Source organism: Giraffa tippelskirchi, chromosome 4, assembly GCF_054371585.1.
Source record: "Giraffa tippelskirchi isolate mGirTip1 chromosome 4, T2T-mGirTip1v1.2.pri, whole genome shotgun sequence".
NCBI lineage: Eukaryota > Metazoa > Chordata > Mammalia > Artiodactyla > Giraffidae > Giraffa > Giraffa tippelskirchi.
The window spans coordinates 2,641,535-2,660,412 of NC_137278.1; the positions used below are offsets into that span (position 1 = coordinate 2,641,535).

Genomic DNA, 18,878 nt, shown 5'->3' on the forward strand with positions numbered 1-18,878 from the left:
TGAGGGTGGGGGTGCCTAGGAAGAAGGCACTTGAGTAGAAAAAGATGTGACCACATGTCCCAAGTAGGGCTTTTCATTGCAGGCAGCAGAAATAGGCTCCAGCAAGGGTACAACAAAATAGAGTTTTCTGGAAAGGTGTGACGGAGCTCCCAGGTGGAAGGAAAGGTAGATCAAGCGTACCCCGAAGGCTAGGAACAAGCCGGCAGCCTCTCCTAGAGGCACCGACTGGCGAGCGTGGGCACCCCTCAGCCTCACCCCCCGCCTGCTTTTCCCGTTCTTCAAATTCCAATTCCCAGGAGAGCAAAATCCGGAGTAACCACCCAGCGACCACAGGAACAAGCCACGTGACACACGTGGGTGACTCCCAGGGACATTCTGGGGCTGTGAAAGAATGCACCCGGCATGCGTCCGTATATACAGGCTGAGACAGGTGTCCACAGAAGCCAGAACAGAGGCTGCCTCTGCTGGGGACTCAAGGCCCACGCTGGAGTGAAGGGGCCGCTGGAGCCATCACACAGCACTTGGCAAATCCCACCAGACTGCACGTTATGAATCGGTGCATTTTGCTGCAGGTGACATCCTTACACCACGACGAAGCACAAAACTTAAACGAAAGCTGTCCTTTTGCAACAAATGAATCAACCCAGCAGTCTTTCCTGGGAGAGAGTCAGCCTGGGTAACTCACAAGGAGTTACCTAGAGGCATCTTGGCCAAAGGATGGGGGCCCTCTGCCAGGAAGTTCCCCCCAGGCCTCTTCAAAAAGGGAAGATTATCTCCCGAAGGCAGAGGAACGCTGAGAGGGCTGGCGTCAGCCTTGCCTTGGTGACCCTGATAGAGCAGTTCCTGGTCTGTGCACTTCAGGCTTGAATCAATGTAACCAAGCAGAAAGGAATGTCAGTTTCATTCATTTAGTTACCAAGGAAACCTGTCTGGGGCGAGAGCCGGCTGGTAAAAGGTGAGACTTATCTACAAGGACCTTTTAGTGAGTGGTGGTGGTTTGGCCACTAAGCTGTGTCCAGTTCTTGCAACCCCGTGGATTGTAGCCCACCAGGTTCTTCTATCCGTGGGATTTCCCAGGCAAGAGTACTGGAGTGGGTGGCCATTTCCTTCTCCAGGGGAATCGGCTAACCCTTGGGTTCTCCCACCTTTTGCCCCGCCTGTGGACATGTGACTCAAGCAACAGCGTCTGTTCTTTCTCATTCTGGGCTCCCCAGCGCCCCGGGGAGCGGCCAAGATAGAAAGTGGCTGGATGTTGGGGACTGAGCTCACAGGGGACTTTTCTCCAGAGCTGCTGCCTCCGAGAAGAGAAGTATGGTCTCCCTGAATCAACAACTCTGACCTATCCAAAAAAAAATCAGAGACAAGTGCTGATCACATGGCCCGTCAGCTGTTGGACCTCCCCGTGTGCTTCTGGACATGTGCGCTCACATCCCTGCCTCCTTCAGGGCATTTAAACCGCAGCTGCCACCAGGGCCCCCTCTGGAAGGAGCAGGTCCTGTCCCTCTCTTCTCCCTGTCCTGGGGACCCCGGCGGCCTACACCCCGCCTCTGCTCCCCAGCCCATGGGTACGCTCATGGCCAAGCTGCTCCTGCCCACAATCAGCAGCCTGGCCTTCCTCCCCACGGTCAGCATCGCTGCCAAAAGGCGGTTCCACATGGAGGCCATGGTCTATCTCTTCACCACGTTCTTTCTGGCGGTAAGTCTGGGGGTCTGGGGAGACGACCCCCCATCCACCCAGCACCTTCCCAGGGACAGAGGACAGGGGCCACATTTTCACCACTTTCCCATGTTGGGTGACGGGAGTGAAAGAAAGAGCCCAGGAGAGAGGGCTGGGGGACCCCTTCGCCTCCCTGGACCCCAGCTTTCCCGTCTGGGCCAGGAAGTCCCTCTGGGGTTGCTGTGAGTGAGACCAAGCCCCCAGGGGTCAGGGACAGTCGGTCCAGGCCCAGCCCCTCCAAGGTTCCCCTGTCACTGGCCGACTCCCCCAGGCGGCTCCTGGCTCCGGCTCCCCACCCCTCCCCCTGGTACCCCGGGCCCCGCAGGGGGGCTAGCAGGGCCCGGGGAGCACGAGGAGCCAAGGAATCTGCCTCCAGGACGCTGCAGCTGGCCTCGGCTCAGGACGGCCTGCTCACGTACGCGTGTCTCTCCTTCGTGGGGCCTACGCGTCTCTCCGGGCCCTTCTCTCTCTATTTATACTTCTGGCGGCTGGCTCTGGGCTCCCCTCGCTGCCCCCCACCCCGCCTCCCCGCGGGTCTCTCTCCGCCTGCGTTTCTCTCACTGACTCCTTCTGGGCTCCCCTCGCTGCCCCCCACCCCGCCTCCCCGCGGGTCTCTCTCCGCCTGCGTTTCTCTCACTGACTCCTTCTGGGCTCCCCTCGCTGCCCCCCACCCCGCCTCCCCGTGGGTCGGGTCTCTCTCCGCCTGCGTTTCTCTCACTGACTCTCCTCCTGGGTCTGCCCTCGTTTTGTTTCTCAAACTGCGTCCGCTTCCCTCTTGGTTTCTGGAGCTCCACGCCCGTGGGATTCACTCTCTCTCTAAACCTCCGGGTCTCTCCCTCCCTGGCTTTGCTCCCCCTCACCCTCCATGCGTTTCTCTGACTCTGTCGATCCATCCCTCTAGCTTCTGTCTAGCTGTCTGTCCACCTCCCTACCTATGTACTCTCTCTGTGATCAATCATCTATACATATATGGACTGTCATCTCTCTACCTGCCTGATCAACCATCCATCCATCCGTCCATCATCTCCCTACATCTTAGTGCCTTCCTGCCTCCTTACCCCTGACCCGCTGAAGCTCCTTCCACCACCCTCCCCAATGGACCCCCCCGAGTGGCCCCGCTGTGTCTCCCCACCATCCTCCAGTCCCAGCCTTGATTGAAGCCCAGCTCCCTGGGGCAGCATGCTCTGGGGAGGTGAGTGACCCCAGCTCCGAGTGAGAGGTGGCCTGCCCCCTGCCCCCTGCCCCAGGCAGCTCGCTTCCCCAGCAGCGGCCCCTCCCCGCTCGTTTGGGGCACCTTGCTGACAGCCACTTCCCTCCCTCCTCTCAGGACCCCGGCTTGGGTGAGGGCCAGGAGGTCTGCCCGGCAGGTGGGAGACTGGGGCCAGGCAGGGGGCTTCCCCGCAGGGACAAGGGCCTGCGGCCGAGGAGAGGGGCCGAGGTCTCGTCCTCCAAGAGCCCACGAGAGACCTGGCTCGGGAAACCACGGTCGCTGCTGGGCCACCCCTCCCTGCCGGGGTGAGCCCGCCCGGCAGCTGCCTCCGTGGCCAGCCTCAGAGGCCCGCCCCGCCCACCCCACCCCACCAGAGGGACAGGGCCAGCTGCCTCCGGTGACAAATGTCCTCTGGCCACAAAGACCCGCTCAGCCCCTTTCTCCGGAGCCCCCAGAGGCACCATCACTTCCCTTCGAATTTTGAATTTTGTGTTGGTGTACAGCCAACACCACCCCAGCTTCTGCCTCCCACGTGGCATCCTCTGTGTCCCGACCAGAAGGCGTGACAACGGCTGGACAGCGTGCTGTGTGCTCAGCCGCATGGAACTCCCTGGCCCACGCCGCCACCACGTGGAGCAGGGGCTCTGATCTCCAGTTGACAGAAGTCCCCGCCCTGGCCCCAGGGGCCGTCAGCCGGCCCTCCAAGCTCAAGGCCAGGACCCGCCAGGTCGGCCTCCAGAGGCCATGCGTTTCCTGCCAGGCCCCCAGCCCCACGCCCCACCCCCACCCCGCCAGTGCCACACGGAGCCAGGTCCTGGCAGACGCAGAGGCCGAGTGCCCCCTGCGTCTGCCAGGTCCTGGCAGACGCAGAGGCCGAGTGCCCCCTGCTGCTTCCCCCTGCTCCTTGGCACGTGGTCCCTCCCCGAAGGCCACCTGCCCCACCTGTCCCGCAGCAGTGAACCAAGGGCCTGCGGGGAGAGGTTCCTTCCTGGGCCAGCTCTCCTCCAAACCGCTCCAAACCCCGCCTCGCTGACCCCGCGTTCACGAGCAAGCCGTTGCAAGCTCTGCTGCGAGCTGGGATCACGGCTGGGACAAGGCAGACGGGAGGGAGGGCACAGACAGCAACCGGAATTTCACAGCGATGAGGTCTTCAGTCCTACACAGCGATCTGTGCTATTACGGGTGTACTGGGTACATAAGAGACAGCAGATGATGGAGCTCAGGTGGGACTGGGGCAGAAGGGGACCCGAGTCACTCACAGAGTCTGGCCCTGCCCGCCAGAGCCGTGGGGGGAGCAAGTGTTGTCTTTGCCCTCTCCTGGAGGGGTGAGCACCTTGATCAGGCCCCACTTGAAGCCCCTTCTCTCGCCTGCGCCAAACAGTCATAGCCACCACCTGGTTCCTCCCCTTCCACCTTTCTTTCCCTGCGTCTCTTCAAAGCATGCAGCATCCAAAGCTCAGCACGGTCCTCTAGGTAGGTCTGACAGGACAGAGGATCAGCACTCTCTCCTCCCCTGTTCTGGACATTGTATCCCTGTTAATGCCACCTCGGTGCCCCGCAGCTTTAGGTTGCATACAGCTGCAACCAGTGGAAGCTCTAAGCTGATCTCACCTTGGCCCGACACCCCAGGTGACCCAGGGCTCCCCTCAACCCCACCCCACCCCCCACCGCACACCCCCGGCGTCTCCAGCGTGGACTGCTCTCCTGCACGCCTCTCCATCCTGCTGAGCGGGTTAACCAAGGGTCCATTGTGCTGGTCCCCAAGCCTGTTTATGCCCTTGAGCTTGTCAAAATAATTACATCACGTAATTAAATATTGCTGAAAATGATGAAATGTGTAAGCCAAAGGAGAGAGTTGTCCAGAAATAAGTGGACGGCTTTGAGAATACTGGCACTTTGCTTTCAAATTGCTTTCAAAGTCGACGTTGAGAGATGACCGTAGGAGTCAGGGCGGGGGCTGAGACAAGGATGCCGAGTTCAGCACCCGCACAGGAGTGGGGGGTGGTCTCTGCCATCTGCCCTCACTTCGGACAGAACCTGAGAGCTGCCGGCCGGTGGTTCTCAAAATGGGTTCCCTTCTGGCAGCACCCTGAGACCAGCCCGAGAGCCTCTTAAGAAAGCAAGTCTCCAACCTCCACCCCGACCTGCTGACAGGGCACCTCTCAGGCCGGGTCCGCGCCTGCGTCGTCGTCAGCACCCCCAGGGCTCCAGAGGCTCAGTGGTCAGAGGGGTAACTTGCGGGAGAGGAGGTACCCTCTCTGTGACCTGGGCAGAGCAGACTCCTACTCAAGAGAAAGGCTCTGGCCTCAGCTGAGCGGATGCTGAGGGAACATGTAGATCACGCGGGAGGGTCCCCACCTCAGTGGGGCTTTGGGGGACCCTGCAGGAAAGTGGTCCAGAGTGCCCCCATTTTTCAGATGGGGAGACAGTGGCCTGCCCGAGGTGCCAGCTCTCAGGGCCTGGGGCCCCGGCGCCCTCGCCTCCCCACTGACCCTCTGTCCGTGGCCCCCGCAGCTCCACCACGCCTGCACCGGGCCCGGCCTGGCGGTGCTCTGTTTCCTGCGTCACGACGTCCTGGAGTACTTCAGCGTCTACGGGACGGCCCTCAGCATGTGGGTCTCGCTGATGGGTGAGTGGCCGCCCCCCGCAGCCCGGCCCTGCACGTGAGGGTCAGGATGGCCCACTGCCCGCCACCCACCCGGGCCGGCCCGCTGACGGCCCAGCCCTCCGCTCACCTGTGAAAAAGCATGTGCGGGACGTCAATGCCTCGACTCCCGTTTTTCATAACCTTTTAAAATTGTGCATCTAGAAAAGTCCCCTCACCTCACCCCGCTCTCTCCCCCGCAGCGCTGGCCGACTTCGACGAGCCCAAGCGATCGACTTTCGTGATGTTTGGCGTCCTGACCATCGCTGTGCGGATCTACCATGACCGCTGGGGCTACGGGGTGTACTCCGGCCCCATCGGCTCGGCCATCCTCATCATCGCGGCCAAGTGGGTGCGTACGTGCGAGCCTCAACGCTCGGGCCGCCTCTTCTGGAGGAGACTCTTCCCTCCCGGGGTCTCAACCCACCTCCCATCTCATGGGTCGGCAGGCTGGACACGGGGCCTCAGCTAACACATAGAAAGTGACCGTCGGCTGCCCCTACCTTGCAGACCTAGTTTGTATTGTGTCTGGACTCACCAGCTCTGGACCTGACCCAAGTTAGCTAACCTCTCTGCCTCATTTTCCATATCTGTAAAATGGGTTTTATAGTTCAGTACCTACCTGATAGGGGTTGGTTCAAAGATTAATTGAGATAATGCACCTTAAGGACTGGCACAGAACCTGGCTTCTAATATGCTCAACAAATAGGAGCTGCTATTGTAGTCATTGTTATTATTATTATTATTGAAGAGAATGGCTGATTTAGAGATGCAGTGTCAATTGGAAGTGGCCTGGGTTAATCTGGGAAGACTTCCTGGAGGGGGTGACCTTGAGCCTGGTTCAAATGAAGAGGGAGGATGTTGTGTGAGGTCGACAGGAAGCCGGAATCACTCATGAGCATGCAAGCAGCCTGAGCCAGAGTTTCCAACACTGATGGCCCTTCGCTGGCCACGCAGGGACCTAGCAGTCACAAGACCTTTTACATACAGTCCCCAGGCCTCCCCCACCCCAAGGCCCTCCTGGCTGCAAGGACCGAAATCCACTCAAACTAGTCCAAGTGAAAGAGGGATGCTCGGCAGAGTAGACCCAGGGCACTCCCTGGGCCTCCAGGACAGGGTTAAGGAGCTGCGCCTCGAGGGGACCAGAAAAAAGACCTGGGAAAGAGGCGGGGCTGGGCAGGAGGCGAGAAGCTGCCCACCGACCCACTGTGCAGTTTGGGGAGGGAAAATGAAGTCCTGGGGGTGAGCTTTCCAAAGCGCCCCCCTCCTCTCTGTGCCCAGAGAGCGGAGGATTTAGTTTGCCTTTTGGTTAGTGAAGAAAGCAAGGCTGGGAGGTCAGCAACTTAACAAGAAGTCACGGCAGGACAAGTGAGGCCAGGCTGTGATTCCTCACATCTCGGGGAAGCCAAGCTGGCCCCGCGCTGACCCAGGAGGCCCTCGGAGAGGCGAGGGGAGGAAGCGCGCTGGGGTCTGACTTGTCTGGACCCGAGGAAGGGCCGTGTTAATTAACATTCTGGAATTCATAAACACAGAGACCCCCCCTCACTGATAACTCACTGCCTCCCTGGCAGGAAGTGGGACAGAGGCTCCTTGTTCTGCCCTGAAGGGTTGTCCCTCCTACAGAATCTTGACCCGTCTGGCTCTGGGCTGGATTCTAATTAGCCGGGAGAGCGGTCCCTTGCCAGCATCCCCATGAAGCCCCACGGGAACCCAGGGCTGCCTGCCTCCCTCCATCTGGGGCTCAAATTGTGTTTTCTAGACCATTGAATGTGGAGTTTATTTTGGCTTTTCCAGGGCAGTTGTTTCCTGGAATGAGGGTGCATTTTTCTCCCGGAGGCTCGTCCCTTCTTGAGCAACGGTCAGGGAGAGGAAGTGGAGAGAGATGGGTGAATAGGGCTGAGGGGAGGGGCCAGGCCAGGCCACCCCCTGGGACAGGGGTCTCGAGTCCAAAGGTGCTGGACGGGCTGAAGGAGGCCTCCCGGGTCCCCAGGCACCTGCGCCCAGAGTCACATTGTCCAGCTGTGCCCACACACCACCCGTGACTTTGCAGGTCTTGAGTCCTCACCAGTGGTGGAAAATTCCAGAAAACTGGACACCGGATATCGGTTTGGAATTTATTTAGTGGCAAAACCGGCCCTGACCCAGCAGGAAGCTGCTCATGGTCTCTGTGTGAGCCGCTGGAGGTGGGGGTGCACATGGGGTGGCCCCCACCCAGAGCGTGTGTGAGGGCGGGTTCCCTCGTTGGAATCCGAAACGCCCTGCCGGCTGCAGCACTTGTGGTTCGGGCTCTCAGGACGCGGACCTGCCTTTCCTTCGTCTGTTTAGCGGATGTGAACCCACGTTTCTAATTCCCACTTGAGTCTTACTCTAGGCAGCCCAGCTGAGGCACAGCCGTCTCACGTGCTGGGCAGGTTTGTCTAAGAAATGCTACGATGAGTCGGTCAACTCTGAAAGTGGCGAGAGGTCTCGCAGAGTCGGCCACACGCATCCCAGGCCCTCCTGTGGTCACACCACCAACGCCCCTTCACAGTAGAAAACCACGCAACTGGTCCCCTCAGGCTGGAATCTTTCAAGGGTTTCTCCAAGGGGCAGAGGGGGCAGGGGATCCTTGTGGGGTCAAGAGGCTGAGGGCAGCCCCAGTCGGCTCACCCAGGCGGGGTCTCCCGCGGGTCCTGCAGCCGTGGAGCCCGATGCGCCTGGGCCCCTCCCCAAGCCCCGCTCCCCCCCACCGCCAAGGATGCCCAGGGCGCGAGTGCCCAAGGCTGGGCCTGAGACCCCGCTCTGGCCCCCCGTCCCCGCAGCTGCAGCAGATGAAGGAGACGAGGCGGCTGTTTCCGGACAAGAGCGTGTACGCCCAGCAGATAGGCCCCGGGCTCTGCTTCGGGGCCCTGGCCCTCATGTTGCGCTTCTTCTTTGAGGTACTCGGGGAGGGGGCGGGGAAGGAGCCCCCCACAAGGGCCCCGGTCAGCCCCAGCCTGCTTGGCCTGAGGCTGGATGGGGCCGCACCCCTCCAGGAGGCTCCAGCAGCACCCACTCCTGCTGACACCAGCACCCCCCTTCAGTCACGGCCAGCTCCTTCCCCGGCACCACCAGCATCTCCAGGGCTGGGGGGCTACAGAGAGCTTGCCTTTGGTGGGTGCACAGGGCTGAAGGGGCCAAGGCAGGAGCCACACCTGGAGCAGGGGGGGAGAGGGAAGGGCGGGAAGGCATGGGTGGGGAGGGAGGAGCCCCAGTGGCAAAGGCCCGGTGGATCAGCACAGACCTGCGGTGGTCTAGGCGTGGAGGGCAAGACCCCCATGGGCTGGACAGTGACGGGAAGCCTCTTGGAGGGGACACTTGGCCAGACTCCCGAGGACGAGCTGGGGGCTGGGGCAGGGCCCACTGACCCCGGCAGGTGCCACGTCTCACCAGGCCCACAGCCGAGGGCCCAGGGCGGGCAGGGACGATTGGAGGAAGACGTGCCTCAGGGCAGGGGCGGAGGCCGCAGACTGGTCCCGTTCTGCCCCCACAGGACTGGGACTACACCTACGTCCACAGCTTCTACCACTGCGCCCTGGCTATGTCCTTCACCCTGCTGCTGCCCAAGGTCAACAAGAAGGCCGGAAGTGCAGGACCCCCTGCCAAGCTGGACTGCTCCACCCTCTGCTGTGCCTGCATCTGACCGTGCATCCCTGGCTCTGAGCCCCGTCCTGCCCTGTCCCCGACCTGCCAAGAGCACCCCGTCCTGCCCGACCCGGAGGAACGTCCCTCCTCAGAGCCTGAGGTCTCTCCAGGGCTTTGGGAACCACAGGCCGGGCGCTTCTTGAGAATCCACTTATTAGGTTGGTACTGGGTGCTAAGCACCATGCTGCAAAGTAAAGAACTTTCTCCCTTCTCCGAGGCCAAGGTCCTGGCAGATGGGAGTGTCTGCAGAGCCCCGGAGCCAGCGTCTGTCCCCGCCTAGCTTCGCCCAGGCCCGGCCACAAGGGGCCCTGCCCGCCACCCCCGACCTTGTGCTTCCCACTTCACTTGCCACCTGCTTTCTCTTGGCAACTGATCTCCCCACTCCTGACCTGTGCCCTCAGGCTCAGCACGCCAGGGCCAGTGAGGCCACTCTGTCCCTGGCCCAGGCCTGCCTGTCCCTTGCTGCCCTTCCCTCCAGGCCCCTGAATCAAGCTGTGTCCATGTCCTGTTCACCCTGGTCATTTCATCTAGTCCTCAGAGCAAGTCTGAGTAGATGGCAAGTCAGGGCTCAGAGGTACCCTACTTTGATGGGGAAAGAAGTTTCAAAGTGACGTAGGATTAAGAGTATAGTATGAAAGTCACTTAGTCACGTCCGACTCTGCGACCCCATGGACTGTATCCTGCCGGGCTCCTCTGTCCATGGAATTCTTCAGGCTCAGAGCTCGAGACAGCAGCACTGGCTTCAGCCCACTGTCCCCAGGGCCTGGCACCACTCCGGGCACCTCACTCTGGAGCGCCCTCAGGGCCTTTAAGATCCCGCCCAGGGTGGGACGGTGGGCCCGGTCCGGAACCCTGAGCGAGGACCCCAGGCTGGCCCCTTGGGGCAGGGCTTGCCACTGTGTGAGGAGGTCAGCCCACTCCCGCCCAGAGCCTGCTGGCACCACCCGGGGGTGGGGGCGGGAGCCGGCTGCCCAGACATCACCTCACAAAGCCGAGGCTCCCAGCTTCCCGAATGATCTGGGCACATCCGTCAGGCAGGAAGTTACCTACACCTGTCTGGGGCCTGTTTGTGTTTCCAGACGTGCAGCTACCCACGTCCGCGCCCACCACGTGGGGCAGCCCCTGGTTTGTCCTCAAGTCACCCTGTCCACGCTTCAGGGGCTGGGAGAGAGCTGGCCCCAAGGGCAGGGGGCCAGGCACACCCCGCAGCCCGGCCCCCGTGAGTCTGTGGGCCCCCTTGACTGCCCGGGGGTCCCGTGTCCTGGGGGCCTGGACCCCCGCAGCCCAGCCCTGGCCCCACCCCTTTCTGTCCCCACAGTCCACTAGTGACAGAGCGGCCCGCCTGCACTCAGGGTCCTCGCCAAGCCTTGTGGGGCGAGAGCTAGCTCATCAGAGCTCCAGGGCCATCAGCCAGACGTGTCCCCACGGGAGGGCACAGAACACAGCGGGGCCCCGGCCCAGGGGCGGGCGGGTGACGCCTCGATCGGCTTCGGGCCTTGTTGTGGGGGTGCGAGCACATGTGTACACACACAGACACACACGCACGTGTGAAGAGACTTCAGGTCTTCTCCTCTGGTCCCGTCTCCCAGATCCACAGGGGGAGACTCACGGCTCACCAGGTGGTGAGGCAAAGGACAGACTCTGGGGCCGCACGGGTGAAGGGGAGCCAGGCGGCATCGCTCCATAAATCGGCAAGGTGGCTGGCCTCTGCCCACCACCTCCCACCGTCCCCCGACCATCCCCTCAACCCATCGCCTCCCTCCCAGCAGCCCTCCCAGGCCCCCCCCCAGCAAGCACACCCCAGCCCCGCGGCAGTGCAGTGCGTGGAAAGTTGGAGGCCGCAGCCTGCTCCTGAGCAGGGAGGAGGCAGGGGCCTGCCAGGCCAGGCGCATAAGGGCTGCACCCACAGGCTGCTCATTGCGGCTGCCCTGATTTATGAGGCCGTCTGGGAGCCCGGCCAAGTCTGTAAGTCATGGACAATTAGGAGGCGCGCTCCAGGCCTCAGTCCCGTCTGCCTCTCGGGCTCCAAGCCCGACTGCGCCCCTCCTGAGCTCTGCTGGCCCCCTTGGAGATCCCCTCAGAGGGTCCCAGGGGTGGGCCCTGAGGCCACTTTGCGGATGAGGACCCTGAAAGCCGGGGAGGTGGCAGCTGGCCCTCGTCCCTTGGGCACGGATCACTGAGTTGGTGGCGGTGCCCAGGGTCTTGCCAAACATCCCAGAGGCATCTTCCTCTGGCTTGAAGCAACACTTTGGCATCTTGATGGGGGGGGGGGGAATCTACCCAAGGGTCAAAGGGGAGTGCCCAGGAAGGGGACCAGGAAGAGAGGCAGCCACCCAGAAAGCCCCCCCAACACTCCAAGACTAACAAGGACCAGGTGCAATGGCCTTCAGACTCCAGCACCTCCGATCCCAGTGTCACGGAGTCCTGGGGCCTTCAGGTCCCTGGAATCTGAGACTCGGGTCCCTGGTGCAGGAAACGCCCCCTTCCCGTCCATCCCGGGCCATCCCAGGCCAACGTGGGCTCCAGACAGGACTGCCCCTCCCACCCAGCCCCAATGCAGGGAGGACTGGGGTCCCTGAGTCCTGAGATTTCTAAGAATGAGTGCCTGAAAACGTCCTCCAAGATGTTACTGGAGGCCTAGAGCGGCGGCGTGCCGTGGAGCTCACTTTAACAGTGGAGACGCTCACCCAGCCCGGGCAGCGTCCGCCTGACACACAGGCCCGTGAGCCCCGCAAACGGGCCTGGCAGAGCTGGCTCTTTAAATGTCAGCTGAGTCTAATTGACCTGAATGTAAATAGCCACACGGGTAGGGTTGCAGATACCATACAGGCTGCCTGGCTTTATTTGAATTTCAGGTAATAGATGATTGTCTTGCCTCAGTGTGTCTTAAATGTGGAGCACCTTGCAGGAGACATACTTACAAACGACCCTCTTCCTCTGAAATTTAAATGTGACCCAATGTCCTGTGTTTTATGGGGCATCCAGCCCCCGGCTAGCAGTTCCCCACAGGGCAGTACATCTGCAGCAAACAAAAGGATAGGCAGCTCCCTGGACACGTGGGTTTGGGTGTGCAGGGTTCAACCAGGCGACACAGGCAGGAGGGCTGGGCTGGGCGGGTACAGGCCCGCACTGGCCTCTCGGGGCCTGGGTTCAGCTTCCAGACCCTGATGCCCCGGCCTAGCACATGCATGCCCCAGGCCCACGCATGTGCCCCACCCTCCCCAGCACACTTGGAGCCCCGTGGCGGGGGCACACCGCACACCTCTGGCAGCCCAAATGGAGAAGTATTATAAACATTCACAACAACGTAGACAAAACAGTCTATCGTAGCGGGCCCCTCCCCTCCCCTGGAGCTGGGGAGAGGTTGGCACGGCGTGGGGAGGGCTCGGGCCCCCACCTGGGCGTCCTCTGTTTGCACAAGCGGAGGTGCTTTCGTCTGAGGGCAGTCTGCGCGCTGTGGCCTTTGTCACGTCTGCTACTGAGATTTCCTGTCTCTGCTATTCTCTTCCCCGGCAAGACCATCTGAAACCCAAAACTTTTATCGCCCCTTTAAAAAACGGCTTTATGGCTCGCCATCTCCTGCATCCCGGTCTGTTCCTCCTCCTGCTGCTCCTCGCTGCTGCGATTGTAGTTAGGGGAGGCCTGCTGGGTGCTGGTGCTGTGGCAGGAATTCGCCCTGGTCTCCGCCGCAGGGTCTTGGCGGCAGGAGCTGCAGGGAGGAGGGCCAGGTATGTGGGCAGGACGATTCTGCAGAGTCGGCAGGAAGCCCCGGGGTGTAAAGCTCAGGCCTGCAGCTTAGCTGGTTAGCACCGGGGCGGCGCAGAGCCGGGGTCTGCAGAGACACACGGCACGCGCCCCCCCGGGGCACGCGCCCCCCCCCCGGGGCGCCGGCTGCCGCCCCGGCCACCCCACCCTCCACCCCCAGCAGCTCTGTGCCCTGGAGCCTGGCTCTCCCCATCTCTGCGCCCGCTTTCCCCACCTTCGACTGGGAGCGCCAGCCTCTCCCTGCCCGGCTCTCGGGCCCATGAGGGTGAATTAGGTCAGAGGCTGGCTGGACTGAAGAGGTCTTGGGAATAAAGAGAAGGCAGGAACAGGAGGCGGGAGGTGGGGGCCGGGTGGGTTGGGAGCTAGTCAGGGTCCTGGCTGTAGTTTTCCCACTACGTCCCCAGGCAGGCTCGCTGCCCCCCCTGGTCCTCTCCGCCTCAATTCTCATCCGTTTGTAATAGCGCTCACTTCACATGGGTTTTGCCAAGATTAAATGAGATCATTGAATGCCGAGCACTAGCCGAGTATTTCTTTAAACGTCATTGTTTAATGGAGTCATTGTCCCTTTCATCATCAGTGGTCACGGACAAGCAAGGAAGTCTCTAGAATGTAAGTAGAGGATCCTGACCCTTAGGGAACGTTCACCCCCAAACAGTCCCATTTGACAAGGAAACAAAATGCTTCAAAAGAAGTGTTTATTATGCATGGAGGAATTAAGCAAAGCAGGCTGCCAGGAAGAGGCAGGTTTGAGACCGAAACTGGAAAAGCCAAGTGGAGGGAACCGCGTGGGCCTGCACACAGCTGGCTCTTGGGCCTCACCGGTGATGGCTTCACAATTCCACACTCGGAGTCTAACCATCTCCCTGACCTCCTGCACCTTCCCAAGAGCGGCGAGAAAACCACTGCTGACCCGAAGGAGAGACGGTGCCAACAGCTGAGAGGGGAATGGTCCCTGCTCCCATCTCTGGCGTGTGTGCCTCGCAAATCGCCAAGATGCCTCTCAGGGGTTCCAAGGAGTGCCAGCTCGCTACGTCTCAGCACAGAAAGAATTCAGCGAGAGGCAAAGTGAGAGATCGGTGATTTATGAGAACAGGATGCTTAGGAGACTTACTAGCGGGTGGGCGAGAGGGGGCCGCGCCCCGAGAGCTTAGCACGCTGCGGTTTTATAATCAAAGGCAAAGTGTGGAGCGGGAGAAGACCACCTTCTTCCTCTCTCTTGAGGAGACATCACGCTTGCATCATCAGCTCCTCCTCCACGTCAGGCAGGCAGGTTTCCTTGTCTGCACACGGTCAAGCCTGGACCGTTACGGCACTGTGGAAATGAGCAGAAGCTGGTAACATATGCTGAACATGGCAAATGGTCTCGGGCTTCAGTAGGATGCCACCTGTCCCTTATATTCTTGTCTTCAGCGTGCCCAGAGGAGCGTGTCCTAGGAATCATTCACTCGCTGCGCTCACGGGGCAGGATGTGGGGCTCACGCCACCGTGGTTTTATGGTTCCGGGGTACGTCTCGCGCTTCTGCCCTCGGCTTTGTTGCTCGGCAAGCCAGCTTGGTTTTGTGGTCACGCGAACCTGCTTTCTTGAGTGATCATTAACTTACACGGGTCTCCAGTACTTTTTTTTCTTTACTTAAAATCCCCTAGTGGGATTAACTATGTAGTCACCCTTTAATCTGTCCCTAACACCAGGACTGGGCTTCCCTGGTGGCTCAGTAGTAATGGATCTGCCTGCCAAGGCAGGAGACACAGGAGATGTGGGTTCGACCCCTGGGTTGGAAAGATCCCCTGGAGTAGGAAATGGCAACCCATTCTGGTATTCTTGCCTGGGAAATCCCATGGACAGAGGAGCCTGGCGGGCTACAGTCCATGGGATCGCAGAGAGTCGGACACGACTGAGGGCACATCACCAGGACCACAGAGGTGATTTTGTCTGGCGACTCAGGGTCCAGAGGCGGACGAAGAAGCCGGCTGTCCCGGGTGGGCACCGAGCAGTCGGTTCCCCAGCCCCTCGGTTCACCAGGAACCAGGCAGACCTTCCAACTCCCAGGGTCTAGCAAGGGCAGCAGAGCCAGGAATAAGAGGCGAGGGCTGGGGGTCAGGAACGTCCCTGCAGAGGCTGTGCTGTTCACCGACCTCAAGGAGACGGGGCGGAGCTCCAGGGAGAGGGTGAAAGGTCAAACGGGTACATCAGGGAACCGCAGGGTCTGAGTGGCCATGGATGGCTGTGGGCAGGGCGAGGTGGAGAGTGGATGGGCTGGTTCCCAGGGGCCCAAAAGGCTGTCGCTCTGTGGGAGGATTTTAGGGGGTCGAGTCCCACTGCCGTGAGAAGGGGGGCAAAGTCCAGGGAAGAGAACAGAGGCTGCCACCAAGCAGGAGGCCCCGGTGGGCCTGGTGAGGGCAGAGGAAGGGGGAGTAGGGGAGAGGGTGCTCATGAAAGAGGGCAGGCCGTGCATGCACCAGGCTGGCAAATGCTCGCTGGCTTGCTGCCCCCAGGGAGGTGCGTCTGCGTGCGCTGAGAGTCCGGGGAAGTCATCCGAAGCTTCCGAACGGCCCGCTGCTCTTGTCAAGTAGTGTAGAGTCACGGTCAGCCCCAGGGCACTTGGTCCCTCACCCTCCTGCATGATTGTGGGGAGGCGGAGAGAGAGGTGAGGACCGGCTGGCCCCACGGGCAGCGGGTACCACCCACACCAACATCATGCCCGGAGGGGCCAGGAGGCATCTGAGACCCTCTGAAGTCTGAGAGCTCAGTTGGAGGGTCTGAATCAGCACCCGGCTCACACTTACCAAATGTGGGTCAGACCAATAAACGGGCACCTTTTCCCATATCTGTTGTGGTGAGAGCCGGCTCACAGCTCCTGGAAGAAGAGCCCACACTTGATAAACGGCTGGCCTGTGACCTCAGAGGCTTTAGCCTTGAGCCCTTGCTGACTTGTCCTCTCAAGAGCAAGAGAAAGGGGAAGGGGCTGGCTCTGGAGTGCCCACTCCCCAGGGGCCATGCGACCTTGGGCAACCTTCAGCTCCCAATACCTCCAGATGGCATCTGGGGGTCGTCCAATGGCACCTCCCCTGTGCCCACCCCCCTGCAGACTGCCTCTCCTGGCTCAAGAGGGCCTGCAGAGGTACACAGGAGCCCCATTCCACCAGCAAAGGGGCCCCATACTGTGGAGTACCGCCCACCCCCCCTGCACAGCAGAGAAGCGGAGGCTAACAGCTCCATCCAGCCCTCTGGGAGCTGGGCTACAGCTGGAGAGACTCAGGGGCCAGGCCAGGAGGCACCAGAGGTGGCTGTGACCACCCCACGTTCAGGGCCAGGCTGGGTGGACCGTGGAGAAGGAAGCAGCCGGCTTGTACCTGGAGCCACACACCCAACCTGACCGCCACCTTGTCTCCCATCAGGGCAGCTGGGCCCCTGCCTTCACTGGATTTTGTTCTCCTCACGGGAGCCTGTTAGCCGAGAGCCCCAGGTGGAGTCTGGCGAGCGGGCAGCCATGGCCACATCTGGAAGAGGTTTGGCAGAGCCCGGGGCCCCCCGCGCCACAGCCACCAGCCTCAGAGCTGCAGCTGATAAGCGCCCGCCGCCGGCTGGGACTCCAGGAATCTGCCGGCCCCAGACTCACAGCTCTGAGTCCAGGGGTGGGCAAGGCGGGCGGGGGCATGGGGCACTCTGCACTCAGGCCTCCAGCCAGCTCCAGAAATCGCATCACGGCAGGACCCAAAAGGCGACCTTGGAGGTGCCGAGGGCTGGCTCATCCCCGCTGCAAACGCCTGTTTTTCTGCACGAGGTTCCCGATGCCTGTGTCCTCGGGATGGTCATCGTCAGCCCCCGGGGCCTGGAAGGGGCTTGCACACCTGTGATCACCCCTTCATCCCCACGCATCTTGGACACACCCCTACACAGACTGGAAGATGCTGATGGCTGCGTGTAGGTGTGTCTGGGATCTCAGACCAAGAGATCTGAGACGTTACCCCATCTGGCGTGGGGTTTCCCCGTCCAGCCCGGACGTCTGTGGGCTTCCTGTCACCACGGAAGCCTCACTGTGTACCAGCCAGGCCACTGGGCGCTGCATCTGCCGTGAGCACTCAGGGAACTTGGCTGCGGGGTCCGTAGCCACCACTATGCAGCGCCGACCCCCTCCAGATGGCCAGGGGTCCCGGGGAGCCTCCTCCCTGCCCTCCACCCCAACCCACCGCCAAGTCTGGGGCATGACTGATCAAACTGGCAACCCCAGCAAACAAACCAGGACAAGGATCAGAAAAGGAATAGGAAGTGGAGGAGGTGGAAGGAGCCAAAGTATGGACACAGCCCACACCTCGCCTTCTGGACGCTTCCCGCGCGGCCTCTCGAGCTCCGAGACAAGCCCTGTGATCCGCCTTTACTTTGATTTCCATGAAGATGCGCTCTTGATTAATTTGTGGATAAGGGGATTCTCAGGCTATTTTACCGTTGTCATTATTACTGATTTCTGACTGGTCCTGAGTTCAGCCGATGCTTCAAAATGGGCTATGGTCACTTTATGACTAAGTGTGTGTGGTCAGTTGTGCTGGAGGCCCGGGGGAGCCTGAAAAGGGCTTGCTGTCACATTCTGGAGGGCCCATCAGAGCCCGCGTGCCTGTTGCTTTGCTTAGACCCTCCCACAACCTTACCAAGTGGCTGACGTCAGTTATTCATGTCTGGTGGTCACTCAGTGTGTCTGACTGTTTGTGACCCTATGACCTCTGCGACCCGCCAGGCTCCTTTGTCCATGGAATTCTCCAGGCAAGAATACTGGAATGGGTTGCCATTCCTTCTCCAGGGGATCTTCCCAACCCAGGGGTTGAACACGGGTGTCCTGCATTGCAGGCAGATTCTTTACGGCTGAGCCGCCATTTAGAAGGTTTGTAAATCTCATGATCTGGGACACACAGCCTTTAGAACAAAGGATGCTGGAACAGTTAGATGTCCACAGTCACAAACCTCACACCCTGTCTCAAAAATTAACCCAAAGAGCCAGAAAGCTTCCAGCAGAAAACATAAGAGAAAATCTTTGTGAGCTTGGGTGAGGCAAAGATTTCTAAGATATGACACCAAACGTGTAATCCATCCAAAAACTATCAATAAACTAGACTGTATCAAAATTTAAAGCTTTTGCCCTTCAAGAGGCATCATTAAGAAAATTAAAAAAGACAAGAAACAGACTGGAAATGTTTGAAGGAAATATTTGAAGGACATATACACAATAAAGGCCTTGCATCCAGAACATACAAATAAGCTTTTAAAACTCAATGAGAAGACAGACAGCTGAAGAAAAAAAAATGCGCAAAAGATTTCAACAGACACTACCCCAAAGATTTATGAATGTCCCATAAGCATATGAAAAGATGCTCAACATCGTAAGTCAACAGGGAAATGCAAATCAAACTACAATGAGACACCACTGCACAGGCCCTAGGACGGCTGTAACCATAACGACTGCACTTCATGTAGACAGAATCATCCAATTTCTACAAGAGGTAAAACTAGAGAGGCTGATTGGTGACTGCCTGGGACTTGGGGGCGGGGAAGCAGGACTCGCCTACAAATGGGCACAGGGGAATTTGGCGGGGAGGGTGGTGGACGCTTCTTACATGAGATTGTAGGATTTCCCCGGTGGTCCCACTTGCTGGGGGTCGCTAAGCCCGTGACCACTACGGCTGGGCCCACGTGCTGCAGCCCCTGGCGCCCGTGCGCCCAGAGCCTGACCACACAGACCCCACGCACCCAAAAAACTGGACCACACAGACCCCGCGCAACCAAAAAACTGGACCACACAGACCCCACGCAACCAAAAAACTGGAACACACAGACCCCGCGCAACCAAAAAGCTGGACCACACAGACCCCGCGCAACCAAAAAACGACCA

The 18,878-nt window shown here is 60.1% G+C and overlaps 1 protein-coding gene and 1 long non-coding RNA gene across 2 annotated transcripts; one reads left to right on the forward strand and one right to left on the reverse strand.

Moving 5' to 3' along the window:
* The first annotated feature begins 1,286 nt into the window (after positions 1–1,286).
* MYMK (myomaker, myoblast fusion factor) lies at positions 1,287–13,515 on the forward strand. The gene is made up of 5 exons (XM_081590541.1): positions 1,287–1,696; positions 5,442–5,556; positions 5,775–5,923; positions 8,373–8,489; positions 9,083–13,515. The coding sequence occupies exons 1-5, from the start codon at positions 1,376–1,378 to the stop codon at positions 9,230–9,232; spliced, it is 852 nt and encodes a 283-aa protein (XP_081446667.1). The 5' UTR covers positions 1,287–1,375; the 3' UTR covers positions 9,233–13,515.
* Positions 13,516–13,680: 165 nt separating this feature from the next.
* On the reverse strand, positions 13,681–15,380 carry LOC145545749 (uncharacterized). Its single transcript, XR_014082167.1, has 2 exons — positions 14,823–15,380; positions 13,681–14,311 (listed from the first exon to the last, which is right to left on the reverse strand). It is a non-coding gene; the product is annotated as an uncharacterized LOC145545749 (long non-coding RNA).
* Positions 15,381–18,878: the final 3,498 nt, after the last annotated feature.

Excerpts from the sequence above, each read along its gene's own strand:
- MYMK (XM_081590541.1), top strand. The coding sequence starts at position 1,376 with ATGGCCCGTCAGCTGTTGGACCTCCCCGTGTGCTTCTGGACATGTGCG. Across the intron at positions 5,557-5,774 it reads CATGTGGGTCTCGCTGATGG|CGCTGGCCGACTTCGACGAG; the intron begins GTGAGTGGCCGC and ends TCTCCCCCGCAG. Across the intron at positions 8,490-9,082 it reads TGTTGCGCTTCTTCTTTGAG|GACTGGGACTACACCTACGT; the intron begins GTACTCGGGGAG and ends CTGCCCCCACAG.